We start from the raw sequence: 24,996 nt of genomic DNA, 5'->3' as shown, positions 1-24,996 counted from the left end.
CTTCTGACCTCAGCTTGTGGAAAAGGTCCATTGTTTTTTGGAATGACATTTGCAACATTGTTGCTTTTGGACTTTCTTTGGGCAAGAGACTATTTGGGATACTCTCTGGCGAAATCTCCTTTTTTGCTGCATGATATTAAGTAATAGCTCTCTAACTTGATAGGTTAGAAAGCTAGCGACGTTGACCATGGCCTTTTCTCTTTCCCTATCCCCGGAAACATAATAGGTTTGCAAAAAGATTAAGTTCTGACTGGGCATCCAAAAACCACTCCTTAAAGAGAATGGCAGAAATCGAGAGCCCTTTCACAAAGAACAACAAGACATTCTTTGGGATGGTGCCCACTAAAGAAGGTCTGAAACAGGGTTGTACAACTCCAGGCCCTGAGGGCCAGATCCATACCAGGTTTTCAGGATAGCCCATATAAATATTCATGAAATACATTTTCATACAATATTTCTAAATGTATACACAGTTTTCCTTGTGAATATTAATGAGTGATATCCAGAAAACCTGTCAGGATTTGGGCCCTCGAGGCCCGGAGAATGAAAACCGTGGTCTAAAACCATCTCAGCAGTTAGATTCAGCTGAGGGGCAGCATATCTTTATGCAAAAATTAAAGGGGTCCAGGCAAGGATTCCCCTAACTGAACCTTTTAGAATTTGCCGAAAATGTGTGAGCCGGCTTACAGAGAATGCCCAAGTGATTACTTGAAGAGGTCTACAGCAAAACCTCTGATATCATCTCAGACACATTACGCCAGTTTTGAGACCCTGAAAATCCTGTCATTAGTCTACCTCTTTATCTTCTCCTGGTATTCTACCCGAGGTTCCCGGTCACTGGGCTGCGTGTTGCCTCAACCCGGCCCTTCCACCCACTCTGATTGCCTTTTCTTCCAGGAGGAGGTCAGGCCATTTTCATGGACTTTGACCTTCAGTGCTATAGTTAGATCACCATTTATTTTGCCCATCATCCCATTTAACTTGATTAACCTTCCTCTGTGTCCAAACGACTGTCTCCTTTTGGGGTGTTTGCAGACTTCCACGAATGTTCCACGCAATTGATTGGTTAATCTCTAGCGGGGCGCCTCACTTTCACTACCTTCGGTTCATCTTTTTTGCCTCAACCATCCCCAATAAATTCTCCGGGACTTGTGTTTCGTCAGGCGTCAGACAGAGGGCTATAGGGGATAGAGTAATTCATACCGATTGCTGTCTTTTGCCTTCTCGCCCCTGTTCACTTTTCAATCAGGAACACCATTCTATTTTATTTTACTATGGATGAATATTATCATGCTGATTCTTACCTTCAGCCGTCACTTCTTGAACCATAAGTCCTTTTAGCTGGAGCGGGAACACTGTACCCTAAGCCCCCATGGGAACACTAAGTACCAATGGCCTTGTGCCCTGCAACCATTGAAAGGGGAGTCCGGGTGTTCCCTAGGTGCCAACTCTGATCAGTCCTGTATCAAGGGGGTGGGAAGAACAAACACATCCACACAGGAATTAAGGGCCAGTGATCAATGAACCAAGAGGCTGGACTCCCCTGTGTTGCCAATTCACCCACCTGTTTACCACTGAGAAGTCCCTTACTGGATCAGCCCAGGACCCCCCTCTGCTAACATTGGAATTGCAGGCTCAAGAAAGGGGTAAACATATGAGTGCAAAATAGCAAACACAGTATTCGTGAAATGAAGCAACTTGAGGTATATTGTATCGCTGGACTTCAGAGTTCAACTACTATCCTCTATTAGTACCTGGCGTGGACGTGGCTTCAACCTCCCAGCCAAAGAGGAGGCTCAGAATGGGGGTTTTACCACACAGTAAAGCCCTTGCGCCAACCATCCCCAGACCCCCACTTCTCCTGCCGGATACCAAGTAAGTGAGCGCTCCCCTGCGTCCACTTCCCCCTTCGACCCCCCACCCCACTTACCTGGCGCTGCTTTGTTCCTCGCCGGCGCCGGGAACACTAGTATCCACGGCGCAGCACCACCCCAGCAATGTTTGCCATGGTAAGGGAGAATGGACTACGTGTAGTTCCTTTTTCCCTGAACCATGGCGGGCATCTTATTTGTAGGGTTTTTTTAAGTTGAGAAATGGCAAACACGTTTTTCAACTGAATACAAAATACTATTAGTACACCGGTACATCGTGCCGGGGTACAAGTAGAAATATAACCCGCGCCTGGTAATGCCCCCCTGCTCGGGTTATATTACTTAATTATTAATACTTTATGACTGGATCACCTTGACACTATTCTTTGAAAAGGGCTCAGCATGGAACCTACTTGGAGGATTAATATTTAGTGTGAATCATTGTATTCTTAAAGGTCTGCTGCTGCTTGTGAATACACCAATGTTTGAAAACAATTATGGACCATACACAAGCACTTTAGAGCATGTGGGGACGCCGGGGACAGGACATGGTTTATTTTGACAAGACTCACATGTTCGATGATTTTCTTTGCCTCTCCAGTGGCGGTGTAGAGAGTTAACCCTTGTTGTAAATCTGAGATCAAGAAGCAGCACAGTAAGGTTGGAGGTCAATATTAGGTGGTAACCACAGCCCTGTTTTTTGGGGCGGGTGGAGGTGGCAGCTGCCCGTGGAGCAGAGCTTAAGCAGCTCAAGGAGGGGGGGCAGGAAAAGGCCCACACAGACACCTGCCTCTGAGCCCGCCAGTCAAAAGTTAAGCATTGCTTTGTTTCCGCTATAGGAATGCATATTCTGTACACGCAGCCTCCTAGATGCTCTGGAGACAAACAGTTTCTGCCCACCCTCTCCAACTTTGTATTGACACAGCCTATAAAGTGGAGCCAATTTATAAGTGATGGCTCATTTAACAAGCCATTGTTTTTACACCACAGTGATTAGAACTGAACATGGGGTAGTTTTATTCTGAAGGCCAGCACAAAGCATCAACAAGCTGACCAAGCCCACGCATTCTTCCAAAGAGAATTAACCTGGTACACAGAACATTTTTTACACTAGGTTCTTTATTTTCATGTCTTTGACACAGCAAAACTTTATTTTGCATATTTCTTTTTAGTTACATATGGCGCATGGCTGAGAAGGTTAACTGTCATTTTCTTGCTTAAGAGTTCTAGTGGCTGCTGCGGCACAAAGACTCAATGCATCTGCACAGCATCAAAGAACATTTCACTGTCTTAACACGCCAACCACTGCCATATGGCTCCTCACCGTGTCTTGCACCATAATTAGGAAAGCAGGGTTTATTGCGTCACTGTGCAGACCGTAGTCCATGGCACATCACTGCAGTGATATTTCTGCAGCAACGATTAATGACTTACCCAAGCCACCACCCTGTTTGTTAAAGCGCCTATGTGCCACTCCTCAATGTAACAGCACATATGACTGTTTTTGTCTGATGTGTCCCATATCCATAAAATAGCACACTGAAATTGTTTGTGTATTTAGCTCCAACGAGTGTGGCATACTGTCCTCACAAGGCAATCAAAGAAGTGGCCTCATATTGTATATCCACTAGGCCAAACACCCTTTCTACATTGCCACACTGTGATTTTCACTGGCTGCAGGCCATCACAAATTAAAGATGCAAATTGCAGGTCTGTTAGATAAAGCATGGGCCTGCTCTTTTTTGAAGAAATAACCCCTGAGGCCTGCGCAATGGTGAGGTGGTAGCGGCTGAGGCGCTTTGGTCCCTATACCACGCATCAGAAGCCGGTTTTGTTTAAAACACTCCATCAGCTTATTACTGGCCAGGCTAACATTTGTATGAAGTACAATCCTTTCTGTACATTTTTCTCTCTTTATTGGGTTTCTCTTGTAGCCTATCCGTTCCGATCTATAGATATAATTCCATAAAGATGTTTCTGTATCGGGGACTGGGCCTGCACAGAGACCCAGACGCTCCTCATCTATAATTCTCCAGAAACAAGAAGCAAAAGAGCTCTTATACCCCATTTGAGTGGCTGATATAAAGCCATTTTATAGTCCCATCCAAACACGTAAAATGTCCGAATGCATATGTATGGTTCATGGGCACAAACCTTTTAATGTTAGGGTGAGTGTTGTGAACAGTGATGTGAGCACCAAGCTTTGTGTCTGTCATGTATTTACTGATTCACACATACAACCCTTTTATCACAATCGTGTTTATCAAATATAGAGATCTCTGATCACTGTTACATTTCTGAAATGCTCTGTGATTTAATGCAAAGCAGACAGGAATACTCATTGGTGCCATTTGTCCCCTTTCCCATTCTCATAGAGGTTTTTTGAAAGAGTACAATAGGAGCGTACCAGACTGTCCAACTTGGAATGATAACCTTCTAACAGAAAATGATTCATAAGGTTAGTCTAGTATTACTGTTTGCGAAATACAAGTGAGGTGGTTCGACCAGAATGCCTGCAACACAGGGCCAGTGGTCAGTGGGCCCTCAGACCGCGGTAACTGGTCACATCACAATGTGCCAGTGCGGGCAGTTTGAAATTGCATTCAGGCAAGGCCTTTGTTAAGAGCAGGTGGCAGAAGAACCACTTACCTGGGCAGCATCAGTTGTGTTTTCACGTTAGATTTCATCTGAAAAGTACTTGAATTACAATATAATCAAATCAGCTTCATTCATTTAGCAACAATTCATTGATATCGAGGAGGCTTTTGTTGCGTAACATGGTGGTGTAGTTTGGGAGTGACGTGTGCCATTCAGGGGGGCGCATTCTAGTGTTTCGCCCGTGGCACCAAATTACCTAGAAACTGCCCTGTATAAAAATATTGCAAAACAGTTTCTTGAACCAATTCTGGAGGCAGATTGCGTTAAAAAAATCTCACAACAGATCAACATTGAGGTCTAGCAGTCACAGCATCATTATTATGTGTCTGGTTGCTCTGCCGCAGCCCTCAGTGGGAGAGTGCTCTGGGACTCTTGGCCTTGCGGGAGAACTCCCTGTAGAGTGCCAGGCTTCCGAAGGATGCAGGTCTTGATAATGTACATGCAAGTTCCTTTGAAAGTCTTAATTTTGAAGGTGTACACTATGGGGTTCATGCCCGAATTTGCGTGCGACAGTAAAATAGCAACATCGAAAACAGCCACTGGTATGGGTGTACCAGGGCTGAAAAGAAGTAGGCAGTTGAGGATACACAGCGGCAACCAGGACAAGCCGAAAAACAGCATCACCAGAGCCAGAGACTTGGCTATTTTCTTCTCCTTCCTGTAATATTGTCTAGCGTCTTTTGTGTTGGTGGCATTTTGGCTCAGTAGTTTCCGAATGCGGTAAAAGATTTCGGCGTACAAAAATAGCATAGCAATTAAAGGTGAAAATATCCAACCAAAAGAGCTGAAGTAGACCATGAAGTCCATGCTCACTACTGACGTGAACGCACAAGCCTCGTGAGAGGAGTTGACGCCATTCCCCGGAATCCGTGCCCTTTCATTCCAGCCGAACATTGGCACGAAGCCCATGAGAGAAGACACCAGCCAGCACATCCCGATGCCGACCCAAATCCTTCCGGGACTTGCCACCATCTTGTACCTGTCAGGGCAAAAAAGATACACGTCTTCAACGAGTCAAATGTGTACTCTGGACATCAAACTCCATGCATATTATTTTAAAGGCAGAATTTAGGAACCAGGAGAATGGAACAAGAATACACCTGCAACAAATTATACACATTGTGAGTAGATCTTGATGCACAGCAGTGATTTTGTCCTCTGTGGTGTTCCAAATGTGATAGAGACATTGAGGGCACAGCTAAACTTGCTATTGCCATACATTGGAGACTGAAGTAGAAGACCACAGGGGCTCATTATACGTTCCCCGGTCCAGAATAAATGCTGGAAAAAATACCAGTCATTCGGCAAACAGCATTTTCTCCAGACCGGGGAAACACAAGTTTGGTTGTGGGGGCAGAGATCTATCAGCAGACCTGACCTGCCTGGACTTCAGGCCCCTACTGGCAAATATTCCAGTGCAAGCAATTCCGCAATCCCATACATGGAGTCCTATGGAGTGTGAATTTACCAGCGTCTCCTCCACCCTTTATATCCCGGTAATGCTGGGATATCGGGAGGTGGAACCAGTAAGGCAGAATGACTGGTGGGATACTAGCAAAACTGTAATGAAGGCCCATGAGTTGACGTTTGTAAGTTATCCACCAATTTTCTACTATCCTATCCCTACACATCCTTTCTTCTCCATATTTATAATCAATAAACATGCAATGAATGTGGGGAAAAGGCACGTCAAGTGGACCCATGTTAAGCATAAACCTTATGGGAGACTGGTACTCTCCAAAACATATTTTTGGAGTATATCAGTTTCCCATTCATACCTTCAAGCTTGATTTGAGACAGAATTCCTGATCCTAAAGTTATGGTCATACTTGAAGTGAGAGCCCTTAATTCTGGAGACATTGGCAAGCTTGTCTTGAGAGACAATTCTTAATGCTAGCGATATGTCAAGCTTGACTTGAGAGATCTCTTCATGCTAGAGATATGGTCCAGCTCAACTTGAAAGATCTCTTCATGCTAGCGACATTGTCAATGTTTGCTTGAGAGAGAATTTTTCATCCTAGAGATATGGTCCAGCTTGACTTGAGAGAACTGTTCCTGCTAGAGACATGTTTAAGCTTTGCTTGAGAGAGAATTCTTCATCCTAGATATAAGGTCAAGCTTGACTTGAGAGTGCTCTTCTTGCTATAGATATGGTCACCCTTGATCTGAGAGAAAATTCTTCATGCTAGTGAAAGCATCATTCTAGATGTATGAGAGTGCTCTTCGTGCAAGAGGTATCGTGAAGATCGACTTAAATGAGCTTTTCATGTTTGAGGTGTGGCCATGCTAGATTTGAGAAGGAATTCCTAATGCTATAGATGTGGTCAAGCTTGACTTAAGAGAGACCTTCTTGCTATACATGGTCAACATTGTCTTGAGCGAGAATTCATTCTTCATACTAGTGATATGGTCAATCATGCCACTTGAGAGCGCTCTTCAGGCTAGTGAGATGATCATGCTCTCCTTGAGAGAGAATGGTCATGCTTGTCTTGTGAAATGGTCATGCTTGACTTGTGAGAGTGCTCTTCATTATAGTGATATGGCGAAGCTTGACTTGAGGGAACATTTTCATGCTAGAGATATGGTTGCGCTTGTCTAGAGAGAGTACACTTCAGGCTATTGAAATGGTAATGCTTGACTTGTAAGCAACCTCATCATGCTAGCAAAATGGTAAAGCTTGGTTTGAGAGAGAATTATTCATGCTAAAGATATAGTCAAGCTTCATATGAGACAGAGAGAGCTATACGTGCAAGTTAAATGGTCAAGCTGGACTTGATAGAGAGTTTGTGATGCCAGAGATATGGTCAAGCTGATGATTGTTTGGTTTTCTTCTTCATGGTAGAAATCATTTCTTGGACGTAAATGGTCTCCTGCATACTTTGTCACCTGCATTCTGTGATTTCTATTTATTTCTCATCTCTTTCCCAGATGGACGCGTGTGCATATTGGTGGATTGCAAAAAAAGGGTTGCTGAAAGCAAAGTGCACACTATAAAAAAATTGGATATGCCGACATAGATTGAATTGAAGAATGGTTGTTTAGGTGATCCCTCAAACTGTATTCATGAAATTAAAGTTGGGACCCAAAAAAAGATATAACTTTTACAAAAATAACCTAATGCTCTCCCAAGGTATCCCAAATGTAGGTGTTTGCTGTGGCACACTGTGATAAATTCAACCCTCTCCCACAGGCGCTCGCAAATCACTCCCTGTCCCTCCTGCCCACTCCCCCACTGCTCAGGCTTTCAATCTAGGGAGACCACAACTGACAAGACCAGCCAATCGTGTTGGACCTAGAAAAACAACATTGAAGATGAACTCACTCTGAGTTTACGTAAGGTATGTTTACCCTGCACCACATCTGTGGACATAGGAAAGGAAAGACTTATCCTTGGCCTCAAGCCCAGGTACCTCGTCTCTCTAGCCATAAAAGCTCTCCACTGGCTCACAGTTGCTGCTAGGATCAAGTACAAGGTCCTCTGCATCATCCACAAGGTTTTCTGGGGCCTGGGACCCCCTACATCCAACTTTCTCTCCCTAAATACCTCCCTGACTGAGCGCTTCGGTCTTCTAGATCCAAAAGTTTGCAGATCAGATGCTTCTCCAAGCAGAGAGTGGGGGCTAGATCTCTCTCCTCCGCTTAAGCCTCCCTCTGGAATGATCTCTCTGGCCCTCTCAGGCTTGAGCCGGACCTCCTTAAGTTCCAGAAGCTACTCAAGACCCTCCTTTTCTCTTCTTCCTTCCCTCTTCCCTGCTAGCACCCTTGTCTGCCGCAGTGACTGGCTGCCTGGTTCCCTCTGAGTTCTATGCCCCCACACCCAGTCCATCCCCCTCCTCGCACTTAGCATGTGGACCCTCACTGCCTGTACCCCATGCAAACCCTGGCACTTGCCCTCCTGATCTCCCATTAGCACTAGCCTAGCCCCTGTGGCCCTCTTCCCCCTCCTACACCCCCTCTTTTCACTTGCATTCTCTCCTCTTTACTATGCACTTCCTTCCCACCCTAGCACTTGCATTTCGCACTGACCGGCACCCGCCCTCCCTCACACTCCATGTTACTGAACATCCACAATCCAAATGTCACAAGGCCTAGTAGGATCATTATTGTTATCTTTCTCCCTTGCCCCCCCCTTTTTTTGTCTTGTGGCGCCTTGAAACACCATTTGTTGTATATGTACCTTACAAATATCCAATAAATAAATAAATAAATAAATAAATAAATAAGTAGGCTACAGGCACGGCAGCCCATACATGCACTCTAGAATGCAGCTAAGGCTATACAATTCCGGTCTAGCAGCTTGCATGGCCATCCACACTGAAACACCTGACGTACCACAACACCTCTGCCATTAGTATACAGCGACAACCTACGAAAAATGTCAGTCTAGCTGGGCACACATCGAATCTCTGGCAGTAGCACTCTATCCTAAACCACCAACAGCACCCGCCTACGTGCCTGACCTCTGGGCTGCTTACTGGAGCTTAGCCAGCCCACCTAAATCTTAACCTGGCAAAATGGACACACGCATCTTTTAAAGGAACTCTTAGGGCCTGATCACGAGTTGGGTGGTATCCCTGCTGGGATACCGCCCAACTTTATTAGCGTTAGCGCCCACCCGTCTGGTGGTATTACCCCTGGTTCACGGGTTGGGTGCTAACTGCAAGTCCCCATTGGACCCAATGGAGATTTTTCAGTGCAACTACCATACAGTAATAACACTGCCGGTAACTGCCCTGAAAATTGGAATTTTCTCTGCGTGTTTACTCCCCAGCTACGAGCTGGGGAGTAAACACGCCAGACTTGTGATATTATCAGCCCTTAGATGTGGTGGAAACACTGTTACTGCCCCATTAAAGGGCTAACGCCCAACTCGTGATCAGGCCCTGAGAATCTACCACATATGGACTATGGTCCCTGAGGGCGTTCGATTCACAAAGCGCATTGAGGCCATACAAATGGGGAAAGTACACTATATAACTGACTGCATACAAAACAATAACATCGGAACAAATATATAGAAACATAGAATCACAGACTCAGCTGCATCTCTATGTTTCTAGGGTGTGATGGGGCCCTTTAAAGGTGTTCTAGTGCGGCAGTCGCCGCCCTATAGTTAAGGTGAGTGGTGCATTCCATAGGAAATCAAAAATATGAATTGCTAATAACTTTTAACTCGTATAATGAATTTGGCAGACATTTTGCAGATGGTTTTGTCTCCAAATTTTGGGAAAGATTCATTAAAAAATATAAAAAGTTATTAAGAAAACAAAAATTAACTTTCAGGCTAGTCCCTATTTATTTTCTCATGGACAAAAAGGTCCATTTTAGCTGGACCGCACAATGAAAAACCGCTGAACGGAATTGGACCATGTCCGAAACATGGCATGAAACATTCACTTTGGGTCTGGGTTTATGGCGTCCAGTATTTTATTTGGTGCTTTGCAGTAGAGAGGCTGATAGTCTTTTCCGAAATGAAAAAGCAGACATTTTCTCCTAAAATTCTATTGCTAAAAACTTTTGACTTGAAACATAAAATTTGTCCCTTCCCCCGAAACTTCACATTTTGGGAAACATTTTTATAGGATAAAAAAGTTACTAAGGGAACAAAACACTATAGTTTCATAGTTTCAGACCATTCATTTTCCTCTAGAGAAAAAGTGCAGTTTTTGGACAGCCGTAGTGCGAAAACTGCTGGGCAGATTTGGACCAAATAAGAAACAGTGTGGGCTCAAAGCGTAGACTTAAATTTCCTGACTGGTTTGGGCTAAACCCATTCAGTAGTTTTTAAATATTTCAACAGAAACATGGGGTGTACCCCTGCTCCTTACCACCTTTATATCAGCCTTCGTGCTTTTCACAGCTGAGAGCATGAGAGGTTCTTCAGAAATGAAACCTGCCTTTTTTCTTTTTTGTTCGATGCGAGTGATTCCCGCGATATGACCGGGAGAAGCCGCAAATAAATGAACTCAAAACGCTATTTGGAGTAAGAGCTATATGAACAGCAATAGCAATCACACTAAGCTAGAGGTTGGGAGTGGGAAAGAAAAAAAACATGTCAAGTTGAGCATTTGAGGGTGGGTCGGGGGGCCAGTTACAAGGGAAGACCACAGGAATCTCTTGAGATTACAGCAGCAACGCCGCAAGATGCACTCGGAAACAAATGTGCATCACACAAAGCAATGACTGATAGGGGGTAATGAGAGAGGGTTAGGAAGGGAAAAACCATTTGAGTGCAGTGAGCGGACCTGGAAAAATAAATTGGTGCACATGTTGAGTACCTGCGAGGATGTGGGAAGCTTTTTAATTTTGAGCAATGTTTCCCGTTATCGTGGTAATCACCTACTCTACTGCAGGAATATCTGTTATTGGAAATAATTACTGTGAAATATTTACGGGAGTAAGGAGTTAGGATGAAACGCTACAAGCTACAGACTCGGAGACCGTGAAAGAATCCTCAGGCAGGAGGAGTCCAGACTAGTTTGCAGATTACGCAGTACTACTATTGGGGGTTGAACCAGGATACTGATTTGGACATATTCTCATAAGAATTGGAAATCTCTAGATTTCATGAGGCGGGTATAGAGTGTAACAGCTAAGAAGCATATGGCCTGTGTGGGGATCTGGTATTGGCTGGGCCCTATGTCCGGTACCGTTAGATGGCCTCCAGACAGTAGGGAATATAACCTCTTCTTTCTGATCTCATACATACTGGACTGAGGGCACAATTAGAGAGCATTTACCATGATAAATGACACTATTCTGTGATGGACAAAGATAATGATCTTCCATATGTAGGAATCAAAGCTTAAGAGGTTATTCCTACAAGATTTTATATCTATGGGAATGAATCCTCATGTTAACAACTGTTAGAGCAAACATCCTCAAGAGGGTGCATATATTTCTATATGGATAAGGTCCACTAATCCTTCTGAGATGTGGACAATATTTTAGGGTCCTCATTCTATTCATGTTCATTCCAAAATTGAACCCACATGTTGCCCTAACTATGGCCCAAGCTATTTGATATAATTTCTCAGTTCTGCAAAAATCTTTTGTTTGACATAGACTATGGTTGGTTATAAGTACACTTGCAGCCAACATTTTCACATATGAATCTAATAATTAAGGCTTACTGTGCAAATACAAAATTCGGTCAGTAGCAATCTGGTACAATATGGGAATCTCGTGCCATTGCGCATGATGACGTTGTGATGGCAATGACGTCACGACGCCAATGGCGTGATGATGTCATGATGCTACAAGCATGATGACGTGACACTGCCAAACACAGGGCGGAACCACAAAAATAAAATGACACTTTAGTACAATGGAGCACAAGAAGAAAGGTGCACAGCACAAGGCTAACAGGTATGAACTAAGACAAGGATGCCTCTTTGATGTTGAAAATGTCTGCACTGGCAATCATGCTTATAAGTATGATCAACTGCACTCCTCTATTCTTTCTCAGACATCCTAATCAGGAGAAAACTGAAATACTAATTCAGTGGATATTAAATATTTGGAGTGGAAGAAACAGAGTTACTGATACAGATTCATTACCCCCTGTCCAAGCTGAAATCAACTAATGACATGTAACTATCATCTAAGAAATAAATGTGATAGTTCAGATCTAGGGAATCTACCCGGAATACTTACCGTAGATTTTTGTTGGTTTCAAATACTCAGATCAGGCAATGCAGAAAAGTTATCCATATAGTGATACATCTACAGATGCAGGTAATTTCCACATACGCAGCACTTCAATATGAATTTCTATACAACCTTTGGGAATGGTCATGTCTCTAACTTAATTAATTCATGGAGGTACAGAAAGTTCTTGAATGGTATACTGAGATAAGTCCACAAGTGAGGACTTTAATATCAAGATTATTAGGGAAGAACCTAAGTTTCTGAGCTATTGTATTGCATAATAGATTTCTGACAGAGATTCATTTGGTGGGTAGACTTTAGGATGTACCTACTCTCTGGTTGACCATTGATGGGGTGGGCCTGGGGTCACTGTCCAAGCCCTGATCCTCACAAGCTAATGACAGTGATGGATCTGCAACTGGTATTGTTCTAATATGACATATACATACATATTCAGGTGTTTGAGGTTTTTTTTGCAACAATATGCTTAATGATGTATATTACTTTAAACATATGTTTATTCTTTCCTTTTGTTTTCCTCTTACCCTCTCCCCCATTTCTCCAAGAGAATCATCTGGATTATGTATCCAAGGAGTGTTGATATGTAATTCACTGTTAACAATTAGTTCTGCGAAAGACCTAGACAAAGCCTGGGAGGGCGAAACATTGGCACGTGCTGTCCAATGAGTTATTGTTGGTTCAATATTTGTTTTTTATTGTTTCTCTTCCACAACATTGGTTGTTTGTTTTGTCATTGAATGGATTTTGAGGTTGAATATGTGGTCCTTTTCCCAAACATGGGTTGTGTGTTTTGCCAATGAATGGACTTTGATGAAGGGTTTATTTTGGATAAATATACATCATAATTGATCACTGTATAGTGGGTGTATTATGAACACATTACTGTCTTTCTTATAAAAAATGATCCACAGCGGAAAGGTGTCTGGTCAATTTCTTTGCTTACTGCTTCAAATATAGGTTGGTTTAAGTGTTCAAACAACCGGACCATTGTAGCTTTAATGGATTTTTTTATTTTTGAAATAATGCCTTTTAAGGTGCAATACAATTGGATTTAGGAGAGCGCATTGTCGTGCTTGTCTAACGCTTCTCTCGTATGGCCTTAGAAAGAAAAGGTTTCACATCTGCAGTTCCTACATCTACTGGACAGGGGGCAATGGGTGCCTGGTAACAAATTAATGGTGGCCATGGCTAGTGGGCCTAAAAGAAAGAAATGAGTGCAGCACGCACAGGGGCCATGACTGAAAGGCCATAGCTAGTGAGACCTTGAGAAGCTATGCAAATATGAAACAATGCATCGGCCATGGACACTGGCCATGACTGAAGGCCATTTTGAGCAATTCCACCTTGACTATCTGCACCCTCTTTGCACAATGTATGACCACAATGATGACATCACAGATGACATCACTGATGACAATTGGCGGCATCACTAATTACATCATACATGGCATCACCGATGAGAACAATAATTACATCAAATGTGACATTACTTATTAAATAAGTTAGAACATTTTTGTTGCCCTATTTTGATACATATTTTATTTTATTACACTTAAAATAATAACAACGTGAAATCGAACAATACACTGATACCGAAGTATGATATGATTACTTGTGGAGCATTCTTTTGTAGTACTTATCAACTTATAAAGTTTAAATTAAAAATGTGTAACGTTATACAAATGGTTTCAATTACATGTATTAGTAAACAATTACAATACTTTATTGCAGGGAAATTACCTGATTCTAGTAAATCTATTTTATTTATTTCAAACATAATATAAGAATAAGTAGTAGTAAAAAAAAGAAATCAGTATTAAAAATATGTTGAGTGGTAAGTGTTATGAAAATAGTCAATGTTCATACAAAAGAAAGTGTGTGCCCGTGTGCATTATGATAATATATTATCTAAGAAATCGAAATTTGGTTAATATGCAAACAAATCAGTTAGAAAAGAAATGAAAATTAGGAAGTAAATATTTAATTAACAACATAGCAATGGTATTACTATTTCACGGAAGGTTTAATTATAAATCTGTACATTTCCAGTTTTGAGTGTATGGCATGGAGCATGTAGAAGGAATTGGTATGGGGGTAAATGCTTGATCCAGTTCCTTAAAGTACATGTTATTTGGTCCAAATCTGCCAATGGTTTTCATGCTATGGCTGTTCAAAAACTGCACTTTTATTGGACTTGTTTTATATACATTCTTATAATATGTATGATAAAAGGAATTAATTGTTCTTTCTCATTTATTTTCGCTTAATTTATATCTTTATTGTAATGTACATTGAGTAAAGCAAAATAAAGAGTACAAAAAAAATGCACTTTTTCTAATTAAAAGTCTTTATTTTCTAGTGACTATCTCTAACAGCTACTACCTCCTTTCACTTTAGCTAATTAGTAGCACATATAATACTTTTATTGGGCTCAGTAATTATAGTTTTTGACTGCATATATTATACTAATTGTACAATGAATGTTGTATATGTATGTATGTAGGGACAAAAAAACTTTAGTTGCAGGGAGTTTAAGCTAAGCAATAAATTGTGGCAAAACCTTTGAAATTCAGGGAAAAAACTTTAGTTTTAGGGACGTTAAGGCAAAAACATAATGCAACAAAACCCTGAAATTTGGCAGACAATTCAGGCAAAGCCACCATAACTTGCCTCACTGAAGGCATCAGACATAAGATGAATCAATAGGTATTTTACAATATTTATAGGGTCCTTCTATATATGTGCTTTCCGCATACATAAAGGCAATGGGAAGATTGTATACAAAAATTAAATGTCTACACATATATGACAGAAGTATTTGTGAAGCTTTCATTTGTAGTATTTAGTTAAAGGTGAAAATGTAAGTATACATATGTATTATTTATTAAATCAAAAGCAAATAACATTGTCTATTGTATAGCATGACCTGATTATGGCAAATATATGTAAGAAATGTGTAAGATAATAGTATATGTATATAAAGTAGGAACAGGATATTATTAGAATTAAATAGAAATATTACTGCAAATTACATATCAATATACGAAAGAAATGATCTTTACAAATTAAATGTTTACTTGTAAGCATGCTAATACATTTGTATTATTTTCACTTTTTCTTCTTTAAATTAAAACAGATAAACTGCAAAAGGAGAAGAATCTTTAAATAATATTCTATTTTTTAATATATTCAGTTGTGTACATACTTCAAGCTGTAGAACAGACACTTAATTTAAAGAAATTACAGCTGACTAAAATGTGCCTTACAATTACAGTAGAAAATAGTGTACCTTGATACTATGTATATGTGAATTATGTGCAATAAAGTCGTTCTACAATTTCAAAATTGTATTTATATAATCAGAGTTTTCATTAAGTCGGTCAGGAGGCACCAGCTTCCCCACTATGGCGGCAACCTTATGGAACAACCTCCCAGCTCAGATTAGATCAATCGACTCACGCACAGCCTTCCGCAAGGCCTTAAAAACCCAGCTCTTTGTCTCAAGAGCACTTCCCACTAGATCTGCACTACTATTGTGTCACCATGTATATGATATTTATCTGTTTTGCCATCCGCTACCTAGACAAGAGTATGAGTAATCAACTGTAACGCCCAATATGTAACATCTGGAACCGAGCAAATGTATCATAGTGAATGTATTTAAGCATACCGTCTTGGGCCGCTTATTGTAACCCGCAAGCAAGCCTTCTTAAGATTTCCTTAAAGCGCCTCGTTGCCTTTGGGCTGTAGTGCGCTCTACAAATCCAAAATAAATAAATATAAAAATATATTTTGTTATGTCTGATCCCATGGGTGACGTAATCAGTGATGTCATATATGATGTAATAGTGATGTCACCAGCGATGTAATCTCTGATGTCCCATGCCGGGCGCGACGCGGCACCACAGCGAGGCTGAGCCTCGATCTGGCCCATATCTTGTATCCAGTATCCGCCGGCAGGCGGATGCGCCGGCGGCCGACATGAAGGCCGTATAAAGGCCCTGTTTGCGCCTGTTTGGCGACTGGAAGGCGAGGAAGTGCCCTTCCCTTCAACCCTGTTCACTAAAGCTAGCTCGGAGGGAGCCTCGTCCGCCTCTACGGTGGGCCCTATCACGGTAAGCCTTGGGGCCTTACTTAGCACCACCAGCAAGGAAACGAAAAACATTGACGTCGTGATCCAGTATCTACGCTCCACCTAATGACATAGAGCCATTCTATAACACTCCTTGCGCTGCCGCGAGCTGTGCTCATATAACTCTGCCCACTATCATGCAGCTCAACAGGTAGCTATAATATCCTATCCATCATTGCCAGCAATATGGTCACCTGCTTTTACCTTGTTGCCTGCACTGGTGCCTTTGCCATTTGAAATGCAATCATTATAGTCCTGCGTACCTTGCTACTTGCACCTTAGTCACTGCAGCCTACTGCGCCTAGGCTGATCACTGCCCCACTCTGCCCACTGTACCCTTGAGTAGCATAGTCATTGCAGCCTATGGAGACTATACTGAACCATACCCTCTTTGATTTTGTTTAACTTAGTCCCTGCTACCCACTGGGCCTTTGCTACCTGAATCTTAGCCACTGTGCATATACTATTCTCTGTCCAGTGCCCAATTGAAATAGCCTATCTAGCTCTCCGTGCTTATTTGAAATTTAGCGTCCACATTGGGCAGACCTTCATAGTACTGTTACAGATTCAGTAGCTCTGAACAGTGTGTTTTTCACCACCTACTGCATAAACATGGTCCTCTATTAATACACCTTTTGACCCACTCGAGACCCTCCTGGTCTCTTGCCAATTGTATGGTCGCTCAGAGACCACTGTGATTTTGTGCTGCGCCTTATGGTCGCTCAGAGACCACTGTGATTTTGTGCTGTGCCTTATGGTCGTTCAGAGACCACTGTGATTTTGTGCTGTGCCTTATGGTCGCTCAGAGACCACTGTGATATTGTGTTGTGCCCTATGGTCGCTTAGAGATCACTGTGATATTGTGTTGTGCCCTATGGTCTTAGAGATCACTGTGATATTGTGTTGTGCCCTATGGTCTTATAGATCACTGTGATATTGTGTTGTGCCCTATGGTCGCTCAGAGACCACTGTGATATTGTGTTGTGCCCTATGGTCGCTTAGAGATCACTGTGATATTGTGTTGTGCCCTATGGTCTTATAGATCACTGTGATATTGTGTTGTGCCCTATGGTCGCTCAGAGACCACTGTGATATTGTGTTGTGCTCTATGGTCGCTTAGAGATCACTGTGATATATTGTGTTGTGCCTTATGGTCGCTCCTGACCGCCCACAGGCCCTCTTAGGATTTTTTGCTATTAGCCTAACAGTATTTCACTGCTGACTACTGTATCTAGCCCAATTGGTGCTAGAAAGCGAGCCGAGCCTCACTTTACACCACCCCCTATATCCCTAGCTATGTTAAGTTGGATATTGTGCATTATGTTCCCCTTCTGCCTTGTCCGAGCAGATACCCCATGCACTGGCACTCACTTCCTCGCCCTCAGCAATGGCCTCACCAAACTAGCTTGCCCAAGACACCATCCCATACCCTGTCCTTCCCCCTTCCTCCCCACCACACCTCCCTTCCCATCCTCCTCCATTCTCTTCTCCAGGCTCAAGCACTCCCACGCAACCAGTAAGGAACACCACCCCACCTCGACCATCTCTGATGATCCACATGCAGACCTCAACCCCTCAAGCAATGGTAAAACACACCCTATCCTAGGAGACGAGAGAATACCCCGTTTAAGAGCTCGCACAAGGCCACCACACCGCAACCCTACTACCATGACCCAGCCTCCCAGATCACCCAAACCCACGGCCCACACAACAAACGACAAACACACCCAGCCTAGAGCAACTAAAACTACCCCACTAAGTGGCTCACCAACCATAAATACTCCCACTAAGGAGCCCAACCCTCCCATTAGTCTCAAAAATGCTCTCATCAATGCCCGCTGCCTTGGAGCCCACGCCATTGATATTCATGACCTCATCATCGAACTTGACCTTGACATGTTAGTAATCACAGAAACTTGGCTACACCAAGCATCAGGCCCTCTGCTAGCATTAGCTATTCCACCAGAATACACCATTCTCAGATCTGATAGAACCATCACTCCAGGAGGTGGTGTGGCCATCATTGCAAACAACACTATCAAACTCAGATCAAGTTCCATTGAAATAATCTCAGGGTACGAACTACTACTCGCCAAACTCTCATTGAATGAAAACACCACAATTAACATAGTGGTCATCTATAGAGCCCCTAGCACAAACAGCCACCCAGAAACAGACATCCCACTAATACTGGCGCCCCTCCTCAAACCCAAAACGAAATGTATCATCATTGGTGACTTGAATCTAGGTTTTAATGACAACCAAGACACCAAAGCAACCGCGCTCATCCTGGCACTAAATGACATGAACTTCCGCCAACATGTCAATGTCCCCACCCATACCAAGGGCAGAACCCTTGATTGGATCCTCACCCTCAACACCAACATCACCTTAGGCCGGATTACCGCACTGAATTGGACAGACCACTTCTGTATAGAATTTACTATCACTAGTGACGACCCTTGCACACCCAAGAACATACCTATGGATATCATCGAAAGTAGAAACTCCAAAAAGCTCACAGCGCAGAACTTCGACCCCACCTTGAACAAATTGCTAGATACCAACTCAATCCTCAGCAATGACCCAACTACTCTCGCTGAGTACTACCATAAATGCCTCTCCACAGCGATTAACACCATAGCACCTGTAACCTCCAAACTAAGGCGCCTCAACAAAAAATCCAATTTCTGGTTCAACGAGGAACTAATCGCCCTTAGAAGGAAAAAACGCTCTCTTGAGCATGCCCAAAATAAACACCCCTCCCCAGACTCAGCCAAAGCATTCAAAGACGCTAATACTCTCTACAAATCAGCTATCATCTCTCACAAAGCTAACGCCTATAATGCCCGCATTAGTAATGCAGCTTCCGACTCCAAAGAGCTCTTCTCTATCCTTAGAGAACTTGAAAATCCACTTCCTACCGTCACATCCACAAACACAAGCAAAGAATGGTGTACCACCATCCAAGATGCTCTTGCCTCCAAAATCACTACGTTACAAAACAAAATCAATTCCAAAAAATTACTCCTAGCTACAAAAAACCCCCCCTTCCCCAACCCCTGTGCCCTTTCCAGTGACAACTCCAACCCCCCCTTCCAATTCACACCAGTCACCCACAATCTTGTACTCGATACTATCTCCAAACTAAAAGCATCCAACTGCAAAGGAGATACTGTCCCAGCCAAACTAGTCAAAGCCTGTGCACCCACCCTGACCCCCCTCATCACCAAATTTGTCAATGCCTCATTCAACTCCAATACAGTTCCGACTTGCATCAAAGAAGCTTGGGTTACACCACTTCTAAAAAAATCAAATCTAGACCCCACCATTCCAACTAACTATCGCCCCATAACCACGGTCCCATTCTTACTCAAAATCATCGACAAACTGGCCTACAACCAAATTCAAACCCATTTAGAATCTAACCAGCTCCTCGGCACCAGACAATCAGGCTTCAGGCCCAACCACAGCACTGAAACAGCACTCTTGGACCTCAAAATCCAGATGGATGCCATTAGAGACTCAGGGAAACTTTGCATTCTCCTGTTGTTGGACCTCTCAGCAGCGTTCGACCTGGTGGACCACGACAAACTCTGCAACTCACTTGCCTGTGAATTCAACTTCTCTGGGGCTGCCACTGCTTGGGTGAAATCTTTCTTAACTGACCGCACCTCCAGAGTGTCCATAGGCAAAGAAGCAGCCAACCCCATCCCAGTCCCCATAGGAGTGCCCCAAGGCTCTTGCCTTTCTCCCACGCTGTATAACGCATATACCAAGCTCCTGTTCTCTGCACTTGACGATATGGGTGTCATTTACACTAATTTTGCGGATGACACCCAGATCCTCATACCTCTTACAGGCAACTATGACCAGGACACTTTAGCTATCAATAAAATTTATGTCATCATACAAAACTGGATGGCTTTGAACAGCCTATGTCTTAACGATGAGAAGACGGAAGTCCTCATCGTAGGAGCTCCAGACAAGTTAGCAACCCTTCAGCCAGAATATTCAACTATCAACATCGACGGCACCAATATCCCAGTGTCAAAACAAGTAAAAACACTGGGCGTGTACTTCGATGCTAGCCTGACCATGACCAAACAGATCAATGCACTTTCCTCCTCCACGGCCTACACTTCCAAATTAATCGCACTCAGCCGACAATTTCTGACCCCAGCAAACTGCCTCACCCTGGCCAGAGCACTGGTCCTATCGAAATTGGACTACTGCAACGTATTACTACTGGGCACATCCAACACTAACCTAGCCAAAATGCAACTTTTGCAAAACAAAGTCCTGAGGGCAGCACTAGGCATAAAAAAATCAGACCATATATCCAAGACCAGGAAAGATGCCCACTGGCTCCCCATCAAAGCCCGCATCATTTTCAAAACACTATGCATCACCCACAAATGCATTACTAAAAAAGGACCTACCTACCTCAATAACACTCTGCATCCTAAAACTAACATAAGATTACTGAGATCCAACGACAAACTCCTCCTGGACCCCCCTCGATTCAAAACCACTAGAGCAGGGGGCAGCAGCTTCACCACTTTAGCCCCCAAACACTGGAACACCCTACCCATCACCATCAAAACAGCATCCTCCTTCAAGCTCTTTAAGAAACAGCTAAAAACCTGGTTATTCAACCAATATTAGCACCCTAAAATAGGACCCCTCTATCGGACACTGTTGTAAATACTTAGGCCACTGTATATTTTTGTGAATATGTTGTAACCTATATCTTGTATTGCACCCTCTGTAATGTTTTGATTGTGACTAATTCCTAAGCTATCTTATAACCTCGCCATGACACCTGAGGGTCTGGGCGTGTAACAAATATACAAAATAAATAAATAAATAAAAATAAATGATGTCATCATTGTGGTCATGTTGTGGAATCAGAAAATACAATATTAAGGCTTTTACACCAAGCAAAGAGAAATACACCAACACAGGCTTGTAAAGATTCCCAGAATCTTTATTGCAACACTGAACAGTTTACAAAACAAAGTACACTAATAGCTATTTGGCCGTCAGTACATCACAGAGACCACCAGCAGGTTCAATGTGAGCAGTGAACAGGAATTGCTAGCTGGACATCAGCATATTTATACAGTTTCTTCATAACGATGTCCAGCCTCCTACAAGTTAATCATGTACTGGGCTAGGGTTCGCGCCACGTTAATTCCTAATTTACATATCTCGTGCATGTGGTTTACTTCTTAATACATTTACTAACAAATACTATTATTCTCTGGGTTTAACTTTACACTCTTTACACATTTGGTTCAATGCAGGTCAAACAGATGTTTCGCATGTCATGTTTAAATAGCGTTATTGTTCTTGTATACTTGTAGGTTAACATTGGCGATTCAAGTAATCCCATGATCCCGAGGTCAACAAAGGACAAGGTCTACATGACCCTAACATGTAGCCTGCAGGCAGGTTGGACATTAACTCGCCTACAGAGGTTGAAGAGGTTAAGTAGGAACAAGAGAACACAGGTCGGCCATTTTAGGCCACAGGGTGACTTTGCACGACAAACTAAAATGGCGGCTTTAACCTAAAATGGAGGCTTGATTAACTTAAGGTCACGACCTTGCGATGCGGATTTCCTCGCAAAGCGACTGGGCATAGGCCAACATATACAATGAGGACGAAACAATATTATATCAGTTTTAACAAACCCTCCTTTTGGCCTATGCCAAGCGCTAAACTACTTCCAATCACTTTACGACTAACTCCACATTTCGACATCTATACACCGCGAATCATTATCAGACATATCTATTGCCATTAGATCAGACACTAGAGTTTCTTTCAACACGTACTCCTTGGAAACCTTATCTGGGGCGTATATTTTATGCCGTAATACACTTGTTGCTTGCGCGCAACATCCCCCTAATACCGAACATATACCAGGGAGACACTGTATACAACAAGAAAGGAACAGTAAACTACCCAAGATAATCAGCAAGGTCGAAAGCAACTTCCATCCCCACGACCGTAGGAGATCCCAAAACCATGCACTAAGTTCCCAGCGTCCCTCAGGAACATGCACTTCCGAACTAAGAACATGTAGATTTTGGATTGCCCTAAAGATCGTTGGAGAGGAGTCTGGTACGTAAACGCAGCAAGCGGACCCCACTAATTTACACACTCCTCCACGCTCAGCCAGAATGACATCTAATGCCATCCGGTTCTGAAGAGCTACTAATCTTATGGCTTTCTGTTCTAACGTCATATTATAGAGTATGTCAGTGGTCCGGTTGATGGTTCTCTCCAGTACTCTCGCTAGACCGCTGATATCTTCTGAATTCATAATCTGCCCAAAAAATGGCACAAAAGATTTCATTATGTTTCCTAGAGTTTGCACTGGAGTATCCCCCTTCACATCTCGTCGTGGATGAGTCTTCGAAATTTCTGCAGTACTGGCAATGAATACCCCAGGTAATAGAATCCCTAAATAGCAAGTTCCTTGCCAATCCCTGGGCAACCATGGAAATGCCACATTACCGCAAACATACAGAGGTCTGTCCTCACTAGTCAAATTCGCAACTTTGGCGCAACTTCTAAAATCACCCATTGACCGTGTTCCATTCCTCTGTATGCAGAAGGAAACTGAATCGGGGCTATTGTTAACAGAATAAGATGGAGGCGTGGCATCCTTATTGCCTATAGGAGCCACTTTGAAAGAGATCAAAGACTGAAAAGGACGAGACAATCTATCAGAGGGCCTAACAGAATCAACATTTGGCTTACTCCTATTCGCAAAAAGCGAGCATCCCAGGGGCATCAAAATACGTTTTTCAGAGCTATTCAAATTTGTACCATCAAAGTTCCCTGAGATGCTGTCATTCCAATGGCCAAAAAATAGTGCTCTAAGAGAAGCATAACAAGCAGTCGTCAAAGGTAAAGGATGAATGTACCAACCTAGCCCCTTATCCCCATGTTGCGGTAAATGCGAGCAGATCCAGCAGTTGGTCCTATTAAAAATTGCATGAGTGGCATTCATTATTAACAAAAGAGTATTATTCTGATAGTTCTGTCTATGCGAAGAATCTCTAGGCGACAAGTTATGCAATTGCATGGAGGGAGTGGGTAAAACAGATACATTTTCAACAGGTAAAAAGTCCTCTAGCGGATATGCTTCCTCCAGGTACCATAACCCAAAACCAGTAGTTACTAAAAACCCAGTTATTATTACAAAAAGGCAACAATACATTTTCGGGGTCCCCTTACACGCTTGATCATTGTCTCTGCTAGTCACATATTTATCTAAAAGTTCGGTATGAGCGGTAGCGGGTGCAGGCATCGTAGTCTTCAATCGAAAAACACCAATTGTTTGTTTGCCAGTGACTCCAGTCGTGTGTCTTCTTAATGTCTTTCCCACAACCCTTAGCCAACAGAATCCTTTCGTATAGTTGGGCCAAAAGGCAAGCCCTCAAATGATTTCCTCAATCGCACAGTCAAACCGTGCCGTACATCTATCTTCTTGGATGTAAATTATATTTCAGAATTTCCGGTGCTGAAGGATCAGAAAACAGTATGTCGTCACTTCCCACTGGAGGTGGCGAGTGAACGGAAATGGGATCAGAAAATGGATGATCCGGAAGTACCACTGTTGGAGAGTGCGGAGACAAGATGGCCCTTTTGTCTGGCCTTACGAACTCTGGAACGGTCTCCGATACTCTCTTGTCGGTTGTTGCTGTTTCGGGCACGTTGGTTACAGCATTGGAAAGGGATTCTGTGTCTTCTGTATCGTATGGCATGGGCTTCGGGATCCGTTTGGTGTGCGTTGCGTGTATCCAGTAGGGAACCCCCCACCGAGGTGCAAGGCAAGACGACCTTTCAAAAACTTTCGTGAGGATCCAGTCCCCCGGTCATAGAGTGTGACCGGGACCCTCGTACCGTCCAGGTAATGCCTCTCACACCTGGTGATAAATTGAAAATAGATTTTTAGTCTACTGGTTACAGTAATCTGAAAGGAGCACATTCTCTACATCCCGCAATGAGCGACTCTTTGGCATACCCCAAATATTAGCAGGCCTCCCCATTACCACCTGAAAGGGAGAGAGCCCAGTCTTAGTTTGAGGGGTTGTTTTCATCAACAGCAACACGATCGGTAAGGCGTCCGGCTATTTTAACTTGGTGCCGGCACACGTCTTAGCGAGCTTGTTCTTTATAATGCCATTATGCCTTTCCACTAATCCGGCACTTTGGGCATGTCTGGCCAAATGGAACCGTTTATCAATCTGCAATCCTTCGCATATTTGTAGGATTACAGCAGCGATAAAGTGTGGCCCATTATCCGACCAGATGACTCTCGGCAGCCCGAACCTAGGAAAGAACTCTTTCAACAGAGTTTTTGCCGTTGTTATGGCCGTTGCATCTCTAACAGGGAAGGCCTCAGCCCACTTGCTAAATGCACAAATGACAACCAACACGTATTTAAGATTGTTGCAACGTTCCATCTCAATAAAATCAAAGTGGATGACCTCAAACGGAACAGAAGGTGGAGCGAAACTTCCTCTATGAGTCGAGGTACCTTTTCATACATTGTGCTGCAAGCAGACCATGCACCCTTGGACCAAGCGCTCCGCAATTTTGAAAATGTTATCATTGGCACATACACTGTGTACCATTTTAGTC

The 24,996-nt window shown here is 43.0% G+C and overlaps 1 protein-coding gene across 1 annotated transcript in view; it reads right to left on the bottom strand.

Annotated features, from left to right (window-relative positions):
* Positions 1 to 1,937: 1,937 nt before the first annotated feature.
* The window catches only part of LOC138520892 (adenosine receptor A3-like), a 38,040-nt gene continuing 14,981 nt past the window's right edge, over positions 1,938 to 24,996 (bottom strand). Inside the window, exon 3 of the mRNA XM_069633308.1 lies at positions 1,938 to 5,508. Coding sequence (XP_069489409.1) covers positions 4,848 to 5,508 — 661 coding nt within the window. The 3' untranslated portion in view covers positions 1,938 to 4,847. The remainder of the gene's footprint in view (positions 5,509 to 24,996) is intronic.

This window comes from Ambystoma mexicanum, chromosome 13, assembly GCF_040938575.1.
Source record: "Ambystoma mexicanum isolate Mex_15411 chromosome 13, UKY_AmexF1_1, whole genome shotgun sequence".
Lineage (NCBI taxonomy): Eukaryota > Metazoa > Chordata > Amphibia > Caudata > Ambystomatidae > Ambystoma > Ambystoma mexicanum.
The sequence above is the reverse complement of the archived record's forward strand: the minus strand, read 5'-3'. Positions and strand labels throughout refer to the sequence as shown.